Here is a 21,245-nt window from a genome sequence, read left to right as displayed (position 1 = left end):
CAACACCTCAGGACTTGACCTGGTGTGACCCACTTCGTCCATGGTTTCTCTACATGGTGTGACCCACTTCATTCATGGTTTTCTCTGATGCCTTTAGCTGAAATGAAAAGCTACAAAACTTATAGCGCATTGTACAGCTTAGTTTCTATAACAAACGCGTACCCCAAATCAGTTAAGAATTGGTATGACTACAATCATACCAAAGATTTAACAAATACGTCCCCCTCGATTTTGTGAAATCAGAGAAACAAAAATGACATGACCTACAGATTTACAGATTGAAGTACAACATTGGTTATCTGAAAAAACTGAACGTCATATCAAAGTAATTCAGATAAAAGTAACGTCTGCATACTTGCGTGGTAAAACTGTACCATTCGTTCTAATTTCAAATTGTGTTTCTTATATTTCTGCCTCAGACGAGCAGACACAAATTAAGGGGGAAAAAAAACTAAAATTCGCCTGAGAAGTGGAGGGATTATATCCCTCGAGGTTGGCACATCTCTTCTACAAAATAAAATCTACGAAACAAAGAAAGTGTATGAAAATGAGCTTGAGTTGAAATGTCTTCAAAACTATGAAAGATATGTTATAACTGTCCCTCTGCCATCTGCAAAACCAGAGAAGTGATGGAAAAAAGAAGAGCACATTTGCGGATTGAAATCGAGTAGTGGGTGCAGGTGTTCACAAAGGGCAGAAAGCAGTTTGTTATCATGTCATGTTATGTTATGTTATGTTATGTTATGGTTTATGTTATGTTATGTTTAATGTAATGCTATGTTATGTTATCTCATTTGTCGTTATTTTATGTTTCTTGTGTTTTTATTTTACTTTTTACATAACCATAAAATAAGTCAACAAAGATAGAGAAAATATCAGTTTACGCGTCAGGAATACTAGAGAGATGAAATTGTTGCGATTCACTTTTTTTCGTTCTTGAAATAAGGAGAGATGCTGTATTCTGCACACACTTTAGTTTCCATTTGTGATAGAGATTCCCTGTAAAAGACTATCACCATGATGATGGTCTCGTCTTGATGTAAAAATTTGTTATTTATGGACCTGGATCATCATGGTGATAGTCTTTTACACGGAATCTCCGTCACAAATGGAAACTATAGCGCCTATACTCCTTACCTGGAAGTTCTTTCGTTTACACTTCCGCTCACTGAAGTTTGCTTGTCCAGGCCTGGAGATAATGAAGGACTCCCTAGGCAAATAGTTTATTTGCCATTACACTGTCTCTTCAAAGGAAAATCTAAAAGTGACACCACTGACACCCCCCTCCCCAATTAGTACTAGTGATATCAACTCCGTGACATTGAAGGTAATTTTGAGACATACACTATACCTATACAAACACGACTGCAGCTGAAAGGTAATGTACGGTAATTTCTGAACAACTGTCCTGTACTAATCTGCATAAATAATTGAAGAATGCAAGTGCGGCGTCACCCCTGCTTATGCTTTTGTTGACCATTCTCAAGCCATCTCCTATACCATAGTGAAACGAAATTATCTATATAATTTCAGTCGTCCGATAGTCTGCAAGATATGCAAGTAAAACGTTACATGTAAGATACGCGCGGACATAGTTAAACTAAATCCGCCATGCGACCCCGCATGCGACCTATCATTTTGATCTGGAGAGGTCATTTGGGTGATTTCGATTTTGAGAAAACTCCCGTGATCAGAATGTGAATGCTTTGATTAACCGAGACCAGGTTAAACATTAATTAATGTACAATGCACGTGACCTAGAGGAAAGATATTCAGACCCCAAAGTTTTTACGATTCTTTACTGGTCTACCACTTGTTCACTTGAAAGCTCATGGAGTAAGTACGTTTTTCGCCGTCTCAGTTTTTGTAAAATTAAAAATTTTGAAAATCAAAATTTTCCCCTGTTAAACAGGGAAAGCAGCCATTTTGAAATCAAATATCGGTAAACATTCGATAATTTGTTTCTCTAGTGCCACAATTTGCATAGCGACCCCTGATTTTTATTTTCTATTTGTCAAGGGATTTGTCTACAGTTTTTTCATTTCGAAGCGCGTACTACCTTGGTACTGAAAATATTGTTTTGTTAACTGCATAATGATGTATGATCACTACTTTATTGATTTCTGTAATGTCTTTTTTTCTCAGATTTAATGAGACATGTATTTGAAAATTTTTGATAACTCCAATAAAAAACGTTAAAAAAAAACAAAAAAGAACTGCTTAATGGTTATAGTCCAATTCGTCAAACACATTTGAAATCCATAGATACACGTATTCAGCTTTTGATTGTTTTTCCATGTGTTTGGTTTGCCTATCATGGCAACAATTTTTTCTATTGGCTTCTTTGTCAGTTACTTTGTAAATACAGCCAGGATACTTTCGTGCACAATATACTATTGGTAATAAAGTTAAATCTAAATTAACAGTTTTTTTCTGAAGTATAGATATGACAAAGAGATTTCTACAAACATATATTCTACAATCATTCTTATATTAATAAGATAGATTCATGAAGCAATATAATAAATCTTATTGCGCAGTGGCTGGGGTGCTGGGCCTATTGTCAGAGGATACTGCGTTGGTCCGCAGAACAGAGCGCTTCATGCTTTTCCTTGCCCAGAAGCAGTGCTATCTCATCCTTCAGGTTTCTGCTTGTTGAACGATGGGTAAAAAGAAAAGGAAAAAGGATGGTAGCATCAAACAGGACGAACGTAATTGTTTCAAGTCCTGAAAGGATGTGTAGGCTTGACATTGCATTTCATCTGTCCCAGTTAATGTGTATGCATTAGTCACAGATAGCAACATTTTGCAACTTCATCATCTGTGTTTAGTTTTTCAGTAATTTTCCATCAGAGAACGTTATTTGTATTTGATATAAATAAATTGTATTTAAACAAGACAAGATACTTAGCACTCTATTAAGCTTAATTTTAGAACTACATGTAGCAAACCAAAAGAAATGCCTAATCTTGAAATATTGGCACACAGGTACATCTTATCTATCTACATACGTACATGCGCATGCATGCATGTACGTATGCGTGCATGCATGCATGCATGCACGCATGCACGCATGTATGTATGTATGTATGTATGTATGTATGTATGTATGTATGTTATGTATGTATGTATGTATGTATGTATGTCTCTATGTATATCTCTTAGATCTATCTATCTATCTATCTATCTATCTATCTATCTTTCTATCTATCTATCTATCTATCTATGTAGGGCCTATGTATGTATTCGTTTGTTGTTTGTGTACTTATATATATGTGTGTAAATAGATTGGTGCATGCATAGGCGTGTATTACATGTTCACGTTCACATGTACAAAGTAATGAGTAGACAGTGCTTGTGCTGTATGTGTGACATTCATGCACCTGTTATCTGGGTTAATATCCGTATACCTGACTATCTATGCGACAGTACATATAACTTTCAGTTCGCTTTCACATCAGGCTTTCGCTTGTCTTCCAATCCCCATCTATGTAAATGTCATAATTGCATGTAAAGCTGGGAACAAGTGGCGCAAAAGTAAGATATATTTATATTATAGATATGGGAAATTACGACAACATGAAGGTCATGAGATTAAATAATTGTCTAGGGTTGTCGCCATATATTTTGTGCATTCGGGGTAGTTAATTATATTTAGGGTTCGTAGAACGTAAAATGAATTATTCTATCGCTCAGATTAAGATACTTATTGTTCTACGAATTAAAACTGAAAGACTCGCTCATTACGGAGACTGTGGGCATGCGTATTGCGGACCATTTGCAAATTACAAGTATCGATGTGTCACACCGCACCCCGGGAATCCGCTTCGAATGTAAATACCTGTTGCGCAAAACGAAAAACCAGGTAACTGCAGTGTTTGTGTTTACAGTAACTACTGTGTCGAAGTGACTGTCCAAGCCTTTGGCAAGTTGAAAGGCAACTTTCGTCTCGACAAAGTATAGGTAAGCCATGAGGAATGTTGACAAAGCGTCGTTAACTAGCTATATTGATCAAAGTTCCAATACGGATTACTAAGCATAGTATATTTGCGTACCATGAACTGGTGTATTAGCTAATTCCTCACATGGAGATACTAAAAATCGCATAAACAGCTCAAACGACAGTCAAAATACATTGTTACATCAGCTAGATCGCATCAAAGCGCCTGAATTACATGGACCGAGAAAATTATACGCAAATACAAGTGTTATGGCTTAGGTCAGTTGTGTTGCTTTGCCATAGATTGGTGGTCGACCACTGCGGCACAACGACAACAGGTAGAAACCTTTGGGCCCATTCTCTCGGACAGATCTGCATACAATGTCAACCATCTTATCATCAAAGATTATTGTATTGTTTACAGTTACAGTCTGCAACCAGCGCAGGCTGCAAAGCGTCCGAGAAAATTCCGAAAATTGTTGGCGGCTATTTATCCAGTTCATCTAATTGTTGGGTCAATACTTATGCCAGAAATAACGACGTTTCAGTAAACTCACTGTGCTCCGGGTACCACACCCCATTCTGAAAACATTTCAGTGTGCGGGAGCCTCAGTAATCACTACCAGTCGGCAAAAATTGACTAATGACGCAAACATATTTTTGTATAGCATTATTTTTTAGACCATTTATTTCATGTATCTCGGAAATATAGCTCGATTTTTGCAATCGAAAGCACGTCGGACGTCGCCAAGGATTTTGTGCAATATATAAAGGATAGGAACGCTTGACCGCTCCGCATACCATCAAACTAAGGTAAGTTAATTGCCAGGCCCATCGTTATGGTGTTCAACGGTGTGATAGATCGCTTGACTCGAATGTCGGAAGGAATACCTGATGAAGAATTTGATACATTAACAACCCAGGAATCGCTAGATACATTGACATTCCTCATGCAGGAAATAGAAGCAAAACTAATTTGTGAACTGCGACTTTATTTTCTTAAGCAGAACGATCGAGCCTCGGGGACAGATTCGGACTTTTAAATTTTAGCATTTCTATTCTGATCTACCACTTGTGGGCGTTAAGTTTCAAGCTCTAAGTGTGAGAAAAGTTTTTACCGTCTTACTTTTTCGAAAATAGAAAATTTTACGTTTCCCCATTGAGTTAACATAGGGATGGTGGCCATTTTGAATTTCAAATATCGGGAAATCTTATGTAAAATAATCTAATTTGTCTCTCTAGTACCAAATTTTGCACGGTGAGCCCTGAATTTTAGTCCCCACGGACACCGTCCGGAGGGACTTATAGGTTTGGTCATGTCCGTGCGTCTGTCCGTGCGTGCGTCCGTGCGTCCGTCCGTCCGTTCACGCAGATATCTCAGAGATGCCTGGAGCGATTTCATTCAAACTTGGTACAAGGATTACTCCTTATGTCATACATATGCACGTCAATTTGTTTTGTGATACGATCCAATATGGCCGCCAGGCGGCCATTTTGTTACGATTTTTTTCATGTACGGAGCCATAACTCAGGCACATCTCAACCGATTTTATTCTAAGTTGGTACAAGGACATCAACCTTTGTCATACATATGCACGTCAATTTGTTTCACGATATGATTCAATATGGCCGCGTGGCGGCCATTTTGTTATGTTTTTTCATGTCCCATTTTTCATGAATCATAACTCAGACACGTATCAACTGATTTTATTCAAAGTTGGTACAAGGACATTGACTTATGTCATACATATGTATGTCAATTTGTTTCATGATATGATCCAATATGGCCGCATGGCGGCCATTTTGTTACAATTTTTTCATGTCCAGAGCCATAACTCAGGCACGTCTCAACTGATTTTATTCAAAGTTGGTACAAGGACATTGACCTATGTCATACATATGCACGTGATTTTGTTTCACGATACGATTCAATATGGCCTCGTGGCGGCCATTTTGTTTCGTTTTTTTTCATGTCCAGAGCCATAACTCAGGCACATCTCAACCGATTTTATCCAAAATGGTACAAGGACATTGACTTATGTCATACATATGCACTTCGATTTTTTTTACGGTGAGATCAAATACAATGGCTGCGTAGCGGCCATTATGTTACGAGTTTTTCATGTCTGCAGCCATAATCAGCATGTTTCAACCGATTTTATTCAAAGTTGGTACAAGGACATTGACAATGTCATAGATATGCACGTCAATTTGTTTTGTGATACGATCCAATATGGCTGCCTAGTGGCCATTTAGTTATTTTTTTTCATGTACAGAGCCATAATTCAGACAAGTATCAACTGATTTTATTCAAAGTTGGTACAAGGATATTGACTTATGTCATGTATATGTATGATAATTTGTTTGAAGATATGATCCAAAATGGTCGCATGGCGGCCATTTTGTTACAATTTTTTCATGTCAAGAGTAACTTAGGCACGTATCAACTGATTTTATTCAAAGTTGGTACAAGGATATTGACCTATGTCATACATATGCACGTGACTTTGTTTAACGATACAATTCAATATGGCCACGTGGCGGCCATTTTGTTTCGGTTTTTTATGTCCAGGGCCATACTCTGGCAAATGTCAACCGATTTTATCCAAATGGTACAAGGACATTGACTTATGTCATACATATGCACTTTGATTTTTTTACGGTGAGATCAAATACAATGGCTGCATGGCGGCCATTATGTCATGAGTTTTTCATGTCTGCAGTCATAATGCAGATATGTATCAACCGATTTTATTCAAAGTTGATTTGATGTATTGTCATGCATTTCAATTGGTTTCACAATCCGATGCAATATGGCTGCCTGGTGGCCTTTTAGTTATGTTTTTTTCATGTACAGAGCCATAACTCAGACATATTTCCACTAATATCATTCAGGACATTGACCCACGTCATACATATGCACATCAATTTGTTTCACGCCATGTAGCAGTACCATGTCAATTATTGAATTTTCGTAATTACGCTGACATGTCAAGAAATACTGCATCAAGTTTGACAGATGTTGATCTCATAGTGTTGTAAATACAATTCAATGACACTTAGCAGTATCCTTTAAATTAATTGCTAATTTGCATTTGCATAAAGAATTTTTGTTTTTAGGTGAATGTCCAGAAGCACTGCATCAAACTTTATGAAACACGGTACCGGTAATAATCTGTCAGTGTTAGGATAGGATGCAAAAATGTTAGGCAGCATCTGTCAATTAATTACTAATTGACTCATTTACTGACCTTTTGTAATTAGGATGGCGGGCTACATTGGTTGTATGTTTTCACTACCATGGAACCCATTCTCAGCCATTAAGCCCAATCTGTATCATAGTATTTTTAATTTAAGACCAATTAATGACGAGGACTCTATCCTCTTCGAGGACTTGTAATTAAAGTACCCATTAAGAAGTGGGGACTGTGTCATCAACGATGACTTTGTTATTATTGATTTTGGTAAGGGAATGGCCGAAAGCTTGCTAGAGGTCTTTCACTTTCGAGGCGCATACTACCTTAACAAGATTAACACGATTGAAACTAATTTGGGATAATTGGATGGTAAAGTAATGTCGATTCAGGCTGCAAATGTAACCTCATCTGCTTGTTTTTCAAGTTACACACTTGTTTTTATGAGTTATTTGTAATACCGCAACATTTAGCTATATGGCACCTAAAATGTTTGAGAAATTGAAAAATATAAAGATCCAATTATCACAAATTAGTTCCAATCGTGTTTATTATAGTTCTCATTATCTATTCATCATGTTACATGTAATCGCCTATACCTAACCACAAAACGACAGAACAAGTTGAACTTACTTAAGTTCCCAGTCAGTTGAGACCTTTCACCACTTGTTTGTTTCCTATATGTAGATATGGCGTCCTCGATATCTACGGACAGCAGTGCCTTCGAAGAAAGTTTACATGAATATCCATGTCACTTCACGTGGAATCTAGAAGACAAGTGTGATCGAGATTTCAAGGTATTTCATTCAAGATATACCTTTCTACCTACCTACCTACCTACCTAGTAGACCCACACGACTACCTACAACATACATACATACATTTAAGATTACATACATACATACATACATACATACATACATACATACATACATACATACATACATACATACATACATACATACATACATACATACATACATACATACATACATACACACACACACACACACACACACACACGTACGTACGTACGTACGTACGTACGTACGTACGTACATACATACATACATACATACATACATACATACATACATACATACATACATACATACATACATACATAACTCAAATTCCATTGCTTTTTGTGTGACATTTTCAGAGTACAAAAAACTTATTACATGTATGCTTGCTCATTCCAATAGTAATTATACGATATCATGTCTTAATGAACGATGTATTTTGCAAATTCACAGACGGTCGTGGAGTATATAGATCACCATATTCGTTACAATCCAGAGCAAATGCCAGTGCCGGCAATAGCCCTCAAGGCGTATCTCTACATGTCATCTTTGAAAGGAAATGACAAGCCAAGACCTACCAAAGCCCTAAAATTGCTGGATCGAGCTTTGAAAACCAATGGTGCAAAATCTAGTCGTCAGAATGGGCAAAACGGTGAAAGGGTCGTTCTTCTTGCAAACAAAGCTTGGGTTCATTTAAAGCTGGGTGAAAGAGATAAAGTTGAGAGTTTAATAGACGAATTAGACCAAATGTATCCACTTTTATCGAATTTGAAAGAGGCACGCGCCTACGTTGACGCCCATAAAGCCTTTGCATGTCAATGGTTCAGTCGTTCAAAGTACGGTGAAGCTATCGAGTGCTACAAAAAGGCCCTTGCCGTTTTCCCCTCCAATGTCGACTGGCTATTCGGATACACGCGTTTTCTCGAAAAAACGGAAGCTCGCTCTCAGAGCTCCAACGACGGAGTTTCACCTGTCACTGAGATTGAACTGAGCCTTCGGAAAATTTTGGAGTGTAATCCAGGGCACGGTCTTGCCCGAGTCTTTCTCGCTAGACGACTCGCAGATAAAGGATCGACGATGGAGGCGGAGCATCAGGTAGAAGAGGCGCTGAAAATTGACGGCAATAACTTTGTTGTGGTCCAAAGGGCTGGAGAAGTTTATCGGAAAATGTCAAAGCTTGATATCGCTTTAGAACTCCTAGAAGAAGCTAAAGACTCGGAGTCCGATTCCAGTTTCACCTTTCGTCAGATCGGCTGTGTATACAAAGACAAATATTACAAAAGTAAGGGCAAGAAAGATAAAACAAACCTCTCCACTGCTCTACAGTATTTAGAAAAAGCCGTTGAAGTCGACAGCAGTAATTTTCTGGCAAAATGTGATGTAGCATCCGTGCGCTCTAGTTTAGGCCATACAGGGGAGGCTCGCACCATGTATTCTCAACTTGTTCAAACTTCAAATGCTGATGATAGAGCCCTTGCCTGCTTCTACTTCGGTGAATTCTTGCACAGGCAACGCGAAAACGAAGTGAACGTCATAGAACAGTACAAAAATGCTATCAGAGCAGATCCCGATGGCTACGGCGGACAGAAAGCTGTAAAAAAACTTAGAGAGAAAATACAGAAACGGCTTGCAACCGACGAAAATGATTTCGATGCATTAAAATTGCTAGCTTGGATTCACAAGAAGACCGGTTTTATCGATAGTGCGTGCTTCTTCTATGAGAAAGCTTACAGATTACACGAAACAGAAGAACTATCGCTCACACTGGCAAAACTATACATCAAAGCTGTTGATCATGAAAATGCAAGGACATATATTGACATCATATACCGGAGCAAGCCTGAGCACTATACCAAATTAATGGGTCAGCTTGATGTAGTTCAGAAAAAGAATTTGAACGAGATGGGGACTCTAAAGAGGCTCGCCGACGATATTCCTCCGCTGCCAGCTTATTAAATTTAGAAGGAGCCGAAAATTTTCTCGAAATTTTGAAAACATGTGACGAGAATGAAAAAATTGAAAGCATCACTTGGTTTAAAGACTGCGCACGAATCAAGGCCCTGGGAAGGAAAGAAAAGATCTTAATCACACAGGACAAAAGGAAGATAAATCAATCAGAAATTGTCAGACGACTAGGAAAACTCCAGAATGATCTACAACAAGTTTTGGTGCCACGCACGCACACACAATACTTGACAGGGATGTACGACAAATACGTCCGGTTTTTGAGCCTCACTGAAGTTGATACCGCCCGAATTCGAAATGTTGCTGATGTTTTGTTGGAAGCTAGAAACGTGCTCGACCGTCTCATGTCAGACTTTAAAATGAAAGAGTACAAACCAACAGATCACCGACACCACTGTTCATTCTTCTATATCAAAGACGGGTCACCTTCAGTCGACTATAACCTGCATAAAAAAATCGAGGATTCGAGAAAATCTGGTGGATATTCTTGGATAGGTTTCAGAGGAAAGTTTCCCGATTTATTCAAGTATCTGGTTGAAATTCAACCAGCCTATGACTTCAAAAAGAACAAATACTTGATATTCTTGTTCAATATCGTCAATAAACATAAACACGAGACGCATTTGTATCGCCATGAAGAAGAGGTGGAAATCGATGGTTTTTTCACATGGTGAAATTAACAGATCTCGCAGAGTGGTCTGTCCTAAATGTTGCAAGGACAGTCAGGGAATTTAATAAGTACTTGTGACAATAATCCGCGTAACTTCGGTCATCCGACCTCCAATTCGAAGGCTGCCGTATTGGTAATAGGTGAAAAAATACGAACTTGTTGATCGACATTGTCCTTTGGAAATTTTGAACGTTCACATTTATATGCAACATGTGTGTGTGGACTTTATCAACCATAAATATTACAAATTTTTGAGGACAATTCGTCGAATGCAAACGTTATGGCTTTTTGGGCGACAAAGTAAGATGTGTCTCCTAATTTAAGATAAACGATATATTCGAGTCTATTTTCGGAAACGTGTTTTATAATTATGAAACCATTGAGATATGCTTTTTATAATGGAATAAACCCAGTGAACAACTTACCTTGTTGATTTCTATACATTTAGGTTTATTAACAAATTGATGTACAGTTATATCAATGTCAGCAGTTGGTAAACTGTGTACCAGATATTGCGCTTTACCATGTATCGATTAGCGTATGTACAACATTGTTTTCGATAAGACGCAGACGAACTACTTTACCTGTTTAACATCACACCGGATTCAAGAGTCAGTCAAAATTATGCTTCTGTACATCGATGATAACCTATGCTCATGCGCATGCATTTTGAAATTGTCGATTTGGTAAGCCTTTACTAAATGTTATTGATAATGTATATTCTGTCTGTAACTTTATATTAAGTATATTATACCCGCCTGTTTAGGGAAATAAAGTAGTAAATTGTCGCTGAATAATATTTGGTGTCTTGATTGTAGTCTTGTGTTGAATCAGGGCGATACGATAGACTCGCTTGCAGTACGGCGACCCAAGAACGCCATATTTCTTCAAGCAGTGCCTTAATTCATCAGAATCGGTGTTATGAGGCTGGTGTTGATCAAATACCATAAATCACCGGTGATTAGAGGTGTGATAGGTATGACAAACTTTGCTTTTTGTTTAGTGTGTGTGATATAGAAGTGAAATTAGAATCTAACACTACTACTATGCTTCGTTCTACGGTGACGTCCTTATCGATGCTTGTTCTCGCATTAGCGGATGTCTGATCCAGTTAGATAAATCTGATAATATACTTATGAGTTTATAAAGTTTATAAATTAATGAACATTTAATTATTTAATTAATTAATTATCGTGCCCATGGATTCTTCTTCGAAAAATAATTGACAGTGTACTGTCTATTGAAAAATAGCAAAACCTATCGTTTTCACCATTTTGTAATTAGGGAGCGTTAAATTATTATGGCGGGGGTTGGGCCGGCAAATTCTTTCTGTGCATTAGTCAAAATAAGTGAATCCCCGACCCATTTTACCAAAAATTGATGAACCCCCCTTTTAAGATGACAAAAATTTCATGACCCCCACCCCCAAAAGAAAATTGCTTGAGTAGTGGCACACACAAATACCTCAGGAGGTGGTGTGATAGAATCCAAAAAAGATTCTACGACTATTTCAAATTACCCTACTAACAAACTCATAATGTGTTAACATTCAAATTTCCCCTTCTTACTTGCTATAATTTTAAAATCCCCCTCAAAGGGATTGGACAGAAATTACGGGTGGTTCTCAAAATTTTGTTGCACAAACATTTTTGAAAAGTCATGAAATTTCGTGCATACCCCTTGGGGAGGGCCACCATTTTTGCGCAACTATTAGAGGCAAAATGTGGCTGATGTGCTTCGTCCTAAACTGTCAAATCACAATACATTTGAGTGTATTGGGCAAACTATTATATTAAGATTTTCCCATGAAAAACAATCTGTATCTGTACACTCACACATGCGTGATGATTCATGTAAATTCACTGTGCTTGCAGTGGCAGGTAAAAAGTGCATGTGCGTACAAAAACATTATATTTTGATTTAATTGATAAATGTTGATTCACTATCATGGTAGCCTATGAGAAAAATATATAATACTTTTAAAAACAAACCTAGCAATATATATATGCATTTATAGATGTTTGATAATTGACATAAATGCATTTGATTTGGATAAGATGGTTACAACTCGTATTTGAATAAAAAAATTGATTTTGGAATATCACCAAAAATATACATCCACTATACATGGGAGTCTATGATAAAACTGTGAAGTTTTTTTCCAATGAAAAACTTGCTATACTTGCGCATATATAGACATTTGATAATTAACATAATTGTACTTAATTAGAATATGATGGTTACAAGTGCATATTATGTGTACAAGAAATTTGATTTTGGAATTTCACAAAAATTGTAAATCCACTAAACATGAAATTCTATGAGAAAACAATGAATAATTTTTTTCCAATATAAAACTTGCTAAATCTGTGAATGTATAGACGTTCGATAATTCATTTTATTGTATTTGATTTTGTAATTTCATGAAATGTCGATTCACTATACATGGTAGTCTATGAGGAAACTATGAATAATTTTTTCAATAAAAACTAGCTAAATCTGTGTATTTATAGACATTTGATAATTCACTTTAAAGTACTCGACTAGACCAGGGTGGTTACAAGTTTATGAGTGCAAGAACTTGATTTTGGAATTTCACCAAAACATGTTGATTCACTATACATTGGATTCTTTGAACACCATTGGAACTAATTTGGGATAATTGGATATTCATATTTTTCAAATTTCTTAAAGTGTTAGGTGCCGTATAGCTGAATGTTGCAATATTGCAAATAACTCATAAAAACGAGTGTGTAATATAAAAAGAAAAGCAGATGAGATAACATTTGTACATTAAATCGACATTATTCCACCATCCAATTATTCCAAATTAGTTCCAATCGTGTTTTTTGAGAAACTATAAACAGTTTTTACAATACTAGACTAACTAAATCTGTGCTTTTATTGGTGTTTGACAATTGATACAACTGTACTCGTTTCAAATATGATGTTGAAAGTTCAGACGTGGACTACAACTATGATATTGGAATTTCACCTAAAAGTATTATTACACATTTCGTGGCAGTCTTCAGGTAACTGTTAAATATTTTCCCTGACAAAACTTGCTATACCCCTAATATGTAAGTAATAGTAAGTTCATTGCCCTCAGTGAGCTTTATTTACAATGAGACAAGCCTTGGAGTTGCCAAGGCAAGATGTTCATGTAACAGATAATTATAATTTTATCCAGATTTACAGTTAAATGACTTCAGGGAATGGAATCATGCAGCGAATCATTTTTATTTCCCAGAATATTTTTGAATACGGAAACTGCTTTTGACATAATGTAAACTTATGAAAATTAAGTGACCCCCTCTGTGCTGTTTGAAAAATACACGACCTCCCTTGCAGTTTTCCAGTTTAAGGTGACACCCCCGCCCTGGATTTTGCCGGACCCACCCCGGCCATAATAACTGAACGCTCCCATTGCATTATCAAAAATTCAATGGTAGCGAGGAATGACGGAATACCTGCAGTTCGGTATCTTTGCAACTTTTATTTGTTCGCCTGCACACTTGAAGTGTGCACAAAAGTAAGGTCTTATAACATTAGAACATTGCTCACTGCCAGCGTCGTCGCTAAACCCATAACGTGTTGTTTTGAATACAGCTCAAGTGTTTGGATGAACTGAAATACAACACAGGGACTTTGAACTTTGGGTAATCATTTACCAGCCCAAAGTCCCTCTACTGCATGCAGTTTCTTCCACTACTCAGCACGAATTTACAAGTTGGGGTCTGCCTCTGGCGTCATTCTGCTTGCAGAATCACTCTGCTTGCAGAATGACGACAGAATTTTGGCCTCTCCCGATGCCCTAAGACAAAAGAAAATGCATCACAGTGTGTTAATACTTTATTTTCACAGCCAAGAATCCCTTGAGACTGAGATAGTTGTCAAAAGCTATCGATCGGCTTACAGCCAACATTGAAGGTTCCAATGTCCATTTTGAACTGATTTGGGTTTTTGAATTCGAGGCTTCGGATTCCAACTTTTCTTATCACAAATTAAATCTACTGTCTTCCCCGTTCCCTCCCTTGTTGAATACTCCATTATTGTTCAGTCTTTCATCACAGTCAGTGAGTCACCTGGTAAATGTAGGATTTGTGTTAACCTATTGATCCTATGATCATACTGATGATAACAGCAAGTTCCAACATGTTCTAGCAGCACATTCCTTTGGCCAACTGTATTCTTTTCTTTCGGTTTCACAGAATTTGATGAATATAAAAAACCGGGCAACCAAAGAGGGGGCCTGATTTACCCCCGCGAGTGGGGCCCATGTGCAGAGACCTAAACAATGACGCATTTCAAGCTGAATGATATAATATTTACAATCACGTGACGTTCCCTACGAGTGTAACTTTCCTGTTCCTAAAGTGTACGCCCCTCCCTCGATATGTGCAACCATACGTTGACATTTTCGACTGCCGAATGACAAATTTGTTTCTGTACTTTTTTTGTATATCCTGTTTGAGGTACAGAGATGGCGCAATACACTAAATCCCTCGAAGACACGATTGAGAGTTTTCCGTGCCACTTCAACTGGCGTCTTGAAGAAGACTGCGATAGGGACATTAAGGTATGAAGGCAGATAAACTTTCACTCAGAAGTATTGTATTTCATAATAAGGAAATGACGTGCATCTAATTCGACAGAGATTAAAGAGAAATATATCGATGACGGTGTTTGTTTTATAATTTCAGACTGTAATGCATCGCTTGGGGAACCATTTGAAGGACCATCCAGACAGATTACCAGTCCCTGCCAAAACCTTCAGAGGTTATCTTTGCCTATCATCTCTGAATCAACAGGGCGAGAAAGACCCACAAGAGGCGCTGAAATGGTTCAACAATGCTCTCGAGGACATTTCACTGGATTTGGAGGGGGCAGTAGGTGACTGGATAGTGACTATGGCAAATAAAGCCAGAACCCTTTTGCTATTGGGCGACATTGCAGAAGCAGAGCAGGTTGCAAAAGAACTGCAAGAATGCCGTGGGTCTTTAAAATGTGAAAAGGTTATGGCGCATGTTTACGTCAACGAAGCGTTTGCTTTGAGTTGGTTAGGCCCGAACAAATCTGATCGTGGGTAAGATGCTATGAAAATGCTCTAAATGTCTTCCCGAAGAAGAAAGAGTGGTTATTCGGGTATGCCCTTTTTTTAGTAAATATAATGCAAAATTTCTATCCCTCGACCAGGAACAGGCAGTAGAGAAACAGGAAAAACTGTATCGTAAGATTCTTCGCTCAAATCCCGCGGATGCGTTTACGCGAATACAGTTGGCCATTAATCTAGCCAGTAGGGACACGGATTTAGAAGCACTGTTTCATTACGAGAAAGCCCTCGAAGATGGTGGGGACGATGTAACCGTAGTCCAACGTGTCGCCCAGTATTACCACCGGAAAGGCAAGTTTGACAAAGCTGTCGAAACGTTCAAAAAAGCACGTGATCTCGATAGCCATTCTTCTTTTATCAATCACCAACTTGGAACCATTTACGTGAAAATTGCTAACAGTAAAAAAAAAGGTGAAAAGGAGGAATACCTACGTTTAGCCAAAAGACATTTCGACAAAGCATTAGAGTTAGACGAAAGTCTTCACTCGGCGTTCCGTGACAAAGTACATGTCCACGCTACTTTGGTTGGTAATGTCGAAGCGAGGGAATTGTTCGATGAGTTACTCAGTCGTACGCGTGACAGTGAACGCAGCTTCGACGCCTCCGATGCCCATCTGAATTATGCCAGATATTTAGAAAGGCTGAATAAAAAAGCTGAAAAATTGAAAGCAATAGAACATTACAAGAAATCTCTGGCAGCACACCCAGAATGTCGGAGCGCCCAGGATGCGGCTAATATATTGTTAGAGAGACAGTTGAAAAGGTTATCAGAGAATCCGAAAGATGTACAGGCTCTGAAAATGGTTGGTTGGGTTTACACAAAAACAGGTCACTTAGATAGCGCGTGCTTTTATTACGAAAAAGCCTACGATATCGAGAAATCAGATTTCATTGCATTCCAACTGGCAGATTTGTTTGCTTTGACCAAAAATCCATTGGGACGACAAAAATATTGAAATTTAGTTCAGTACTCCGATGAAGAAGAGAGCGCGTCACTCAAAACAGCGACGTACCATAAACAAAATGGCGAACAGTATGAAGCAATGCTCGAAACAGACAGTGCACGAAAACAATATGCAATGGCTGCCTATTACAGGTCGGTGCAGGGTTGTGAAAAGTTACTGGAAATTCTCAAAAAATGCAAAGACGATGATAAGTTTGAACAGCAGTGGTTCGACGATTGTATCATAATTGCTCACAATATCGAAAACAAAGAGAAATTAATAGAAAGAAAAGGCAAAAAAAAGAACAGCAAGATAAACGCCAAAGTTGAACGACTGAAGACAGACCTGCGACAGATAGCAGCTCCTAGCTTAGCGCCTGTGAAAGATTTGTATTGGGATTACATAAGTTTGCTCAGTAAAGTGCCAATTGTCGACACAATGGAAACACCGAGGGTAGGCTCTAATGTCATTTATGAAGCCAAATGTTTGCTTCGCAGTGCCTGCAAACTTCTTCACAGGTGTGTGGCCGACTTTGAGAAATTTAATTACGGGATTCACTCGCAGCACAAGTTTTTCCGCGTGACAAAGGGTAACGTGGCAGCCAAAGTTCGGAAAATCACCCGTGACTATGGCTGGGAGAATTTCGCAGAAGATTTCGGAAAGCTCTTCCTGTTCCTGGTCGAAATCCAGCATGGGAATACATGGCTGGATGAATTGCTCTCCAAATATGAACTTTATGATGATGATTATCAGGGATTACAGTTTGAATTTATGAGTCTAGGGATTTCTGACACGGATGGCAGTGTTTTGCAACTTGTAAAGGAAACGGTCTTGGAGACTGTTAAAATCGCTAGACAATTTTACAAGTACATTGGTGACATAGATGATGATAACACGTACGGGGCAACCGCACAATTTTTCTGAAGGTTTTTCGAGCCCGGATGTTCTTGATGTATACATGTCCAGATACTCAAATACTTATGTAGTGTGTATATTGTGTAACCTTTGAATTCATGCATTCGAATATGGACACAAGATAACAAATTCATTCTTAATTTGTAACTTAATCAGAAAACGTCATGTCGTCGATGTTCTAAGGTCCACGACAGTATTCAGTTTAATCGTTTACATATTAATTAGAGATATACCACATTTATACGTCGCCCAGGACGGGCACGCGCATAAAATAATGATTGAACTTACAAATCTTACAACTGAAACTATGTCGAATTTTATGCTGGTGACGTTACAGAAACAACTGTAGTCTACACTATAATTTTGTAATACTGATAAAAATTTCAAGTCTGTGCTTACACATTTTTTTATATCTGTGAGTTTGGAGACACGTCCATGGTAGGGGACCATGACGCGTTAAATATATATCGAAGCCTGAATTTTATAAGTTTCAGTGCAAATGGGATAACTATCGGCGAACATGGCTTACTTTTACTAAGTTCAGATTTTACTCACTCAGATTGACATTAGATATACATAAGCACATTTTTAGGCTAGTGACAGCGAATTTTTATATTTCTTAGTGTATGTCGATAATTTCCTAATGCTGGTCAAGTTGTGACCAATTTCTCAACGTTAAATGGTCATTCATTTTTCAACTTGCGTTATTATCTCGACAAATTAAATTAAAATTCGGAGATTTATTGTAGTCAGTTCAATTATCAAAGATTTTCCGCATGCTATGAAACATTTTTGGAAAAACAACGAGTACCAAAGTGACAGTTATAGTTTTAGTTTTCCTACATATAATATACTCATGATGTTTTTTATTGGTGCAATTTACTTCAATCTGGATTTTTCGGACGGATAACTTCCTGGTATATTCTCTCTTGTCATTTGTTAACTTTGTGTGTTTACTTTTTATCTTTTTAAGAGATAAAGTCGCTATTTTTTGGTGTTTTCTGCGGTTTTTGACGAACCTCCTTATGATCTACCATTGATTCAAAATATTGGAAATGTATGGTACTGGCGTAACAGCAAATTTAAAAGTCTGCCTGCATAATCGTTGGCTGAATAGCCTATGTTCCTCAAAGCCTTCGGACATTCAGTTGACAACATGTCTGTACCCATTCTCTCAAGGCTATTATCAGTGTTTAATAAGTGACATCCGAAAAACGAATAAAAGTTGACAACAAATTTTATTCCCAGAGACACCCTTGAATTTCTCATGTTATGTACTCTTTTCAAGTAGAATACCTTCTGTTATATTTTGTACCATCTGGAACTGATAAATACAAGAAAAAAAGAAAAAAAGAACCAATAATTTGTTTTGTATTTACGGCGTGTCTTGATACCAATCTACTGAGTTTGCTTTGTGAACCTAAAGAATGATATTGCAAAAATTCCTATACACAAAAGACACCCTTGACTTTTGACATGCCATGTTCATCTTTTCTGGTAAAATATTTTCTGTTATCTTTATATAATCTTGGATGAGTAAAAAACAAAAATACAACAAACTGTGTTTTTGTATAAACAACAATGGTACAACTCTTTCTCGTGGAAGACTGGGTATAAGTGATACTCAATCGCTGTGATAAATATTGAGACCAGCTATCATCGCAAATATGAACGGAACGTTCCATTTCATTTGAGGTATACACGGTGAACTAAGTCGACAGGTGTCCAACCAACAAAAGCTCATCTACTGAATGGATGATCAGGGAGTGGACGTTTTAGAGTCGGCAAGAAATGCTTTCTTTTCCCTTGGTATACCTACACAGTGTCCCATTGATAAATCACAAGTTAATGGTGAATGGAGTGATGAGCATACCTATATAGCTAGGGCAGGGTGGGGAAAGGGTTATCCGACCGTAGTAAGTGCAGACTACCGGTCTAGAAAACAATAAAACGAGGAGTTTCAACAATCCCCTCACTAAATATGGGACTGTAGATATGGCCAAATGTTATACATAATAATGTAATTCACTGTAATTGCTGTGCAACATTCTAGAAAAAGAAGAGAAATTGCCAATCTAAACTCAAATGGCCTTTTATTTTGGATCATGAATGTTTCGCCGTAGAACATAAGCAGTTCAAAGACATTAAGTAAGAGACAAAACCAAAATACTAATAGTTCTCACAGCTCCCCATGCAGTAACCATCAAAGTAAACCTTACATTTCAGATCTATAGTGTTAAATTAATATTGCTCTTAGTCGTCGATCAGCTGTCATGCAATAAAGTTTGAAGAAACCTGTGCTTTTACCAGCGCTATATGTGTGCCTAATTAGCACTGATGAGAACTTTGCTACCGGCCGATTCCACATAATGACCATGAAGTTTCAATAGTTCACTCTCACTTTCAATTACACACTTCGCCTCAAAGCTCACGCCCAGCTCATTTCAGGGTATACCAAAATATAATTTTATTATAACACGCCGCATGCTCATTCCGTGTCGCGATTCGCCAGAATACGTCACGTGACGAGAAAATAGATACGTCTAGTCCCCACCGGATCGACAAAAGTGACGTCAGAGGGCATTTTTGAAAAGCTATTTCCCTAGGGAAATAGTTCTGACCAAATTTGGAAAAGTGCCCGTCACGTGACCGTAGTGTCGTCTGCAGCTTTTCAACAATGGCGGGTGACTAGAACGTGATGTGCGTCCGGGATAGGTGACGACACATTCTCTAAAACAGATTTTCCAACATTTTACAACATTCCAACAGCGTAGGAACTTGAACAGCTCATCGACGGAAAAGATTAAAGTGCAACTGAGGATGTCGCTAGGTATGCTTAGAATATTTTTTGAAAGAAAGTGGTACCACGTACAACTGAAACCGCTGTGGAAACATCGCCCAGTAGGCCTAAACTTGTCACAATGGATTGTTGCAGTGCAAAATATCAAAACACATTAAAAACTATATAACAATACAACATGAGCATGTGGTGTGTTATAAAACACCTATAGCCTGGTCTTTATTCGGGCTATAGCGCTCGTCTATTACCCCTCGTGGCCGTGTGTTACCAGAAACTGCCTCGGGGAATAGCGATGTGTTTCTGGTAACACACGGCCCCTCGGGGTAATAGACGGGCGCTATAGCCCTCATGACCAGGCAATAGGTGTTTACTATAACCCAAACGGATTCGAACCCCCACACATTCACGGCAACATCGCCTAGCTGCTAGGCCTCACACAAAACCAGTCAGCTACCGTTTCCAACCCAAAAGAGTTGTATTGGTCACAGCAACCGACTTAGATGTTACAATCCTGTGCGCGACCGAGCAACACAGTGTGTACCAACCTCACTCCAAGGACAATTGACTTCACCAACAACAATGGAAAATACGATCCCCTGCTCGAAGAATACAGAAAGAAAAGGCGTAGAGAATCAGAAAACTAAATGCAAATATACTGTTTTTCGGAACGTGGATTAGAACCATGGCGAAAACAACTTTGTCAATGTTGTGAGAGGCAATGATTGCAAGAGATCAGAAGATTGAATGTTGGATTCCATTGTCAGTTCGATTAACTTATAAGACGAATCCGATAAAACTTTGGCGAGGCAATCCTTTTTTCTATCCCACAAAAGATTAAAAACAACACAGCATGGAATTCATGTTGGTTGCTGGTCAATATACATTGTCGTAACTGAGAGCG

The 21,245-nt window shown here is 38.1% G+C and overlaps 1 protein-coding gene across 1 annotated transcript; it reads left to right on the top strand.

The window, feature by feature from the left end:
* The first annotated feature begins 3,816 nt into the window (after positions 1-3,816).
* Positions 3,817-11,734, top strand: LOC139143955 (interferon-induced protein with tetratricopeptide repeats 1-like). The gene is made up of 4 exons (XM_070714576.1): positions 3,817-3,963; positions 4,653-4,757; positions 7,822-7,931; positions 8,391-11,734. Exons 3-4 carry the CDS (start codon positions 7,824-7,826, stop codon positions 9,891-9,893), a joined length of 1,611 nt encoding a protein of 536 aa, XP_070570677.1. The 5' UTR covers positions 3,817-3,963; positions 4,653-4,757; positions 7,822-7,823; the 3' UTR covers positions 9,894-11,734.
* Positions 11,735-21,245: the final 9,511 nt, after the last annotated feature.

Source organism: Ptychodera flava, chromosome 11 (assembly GCF_041260155.1).
Source record: "Ptychodera flava strain L36383 chromosome 11, AS_Pfla_20210202, whole genome shotgun sequence".
Classification (NCBI taxonomy): domain Eukaryota; kingdom Metazoa; phylum Hemichordata; class Enteropneusta; family Ptychoderidae; genus Ptychodera; species Ptychodera flava.
This window is presented reverse-complemented; position numbering and strand designations above follow the sequence as displayed.

Excerpts from the sequence above, each read along its gene's own strand:
- LOC139143955 (XM_070714576.1), top strand. The coding sequence starts at position 7,824 with ATGGCGTCCTCGATATCTACGGACAGCAGTGCCTTCGAAGAAAGTTTA. Across the intron at positions 7,932-8,390 it reads AGTGTGATCGAGATTTCAAG|ACGGTCGTGGAGTATATAGA; the intron begins GTATTTCATTCA and ends GCAAATTCACAG.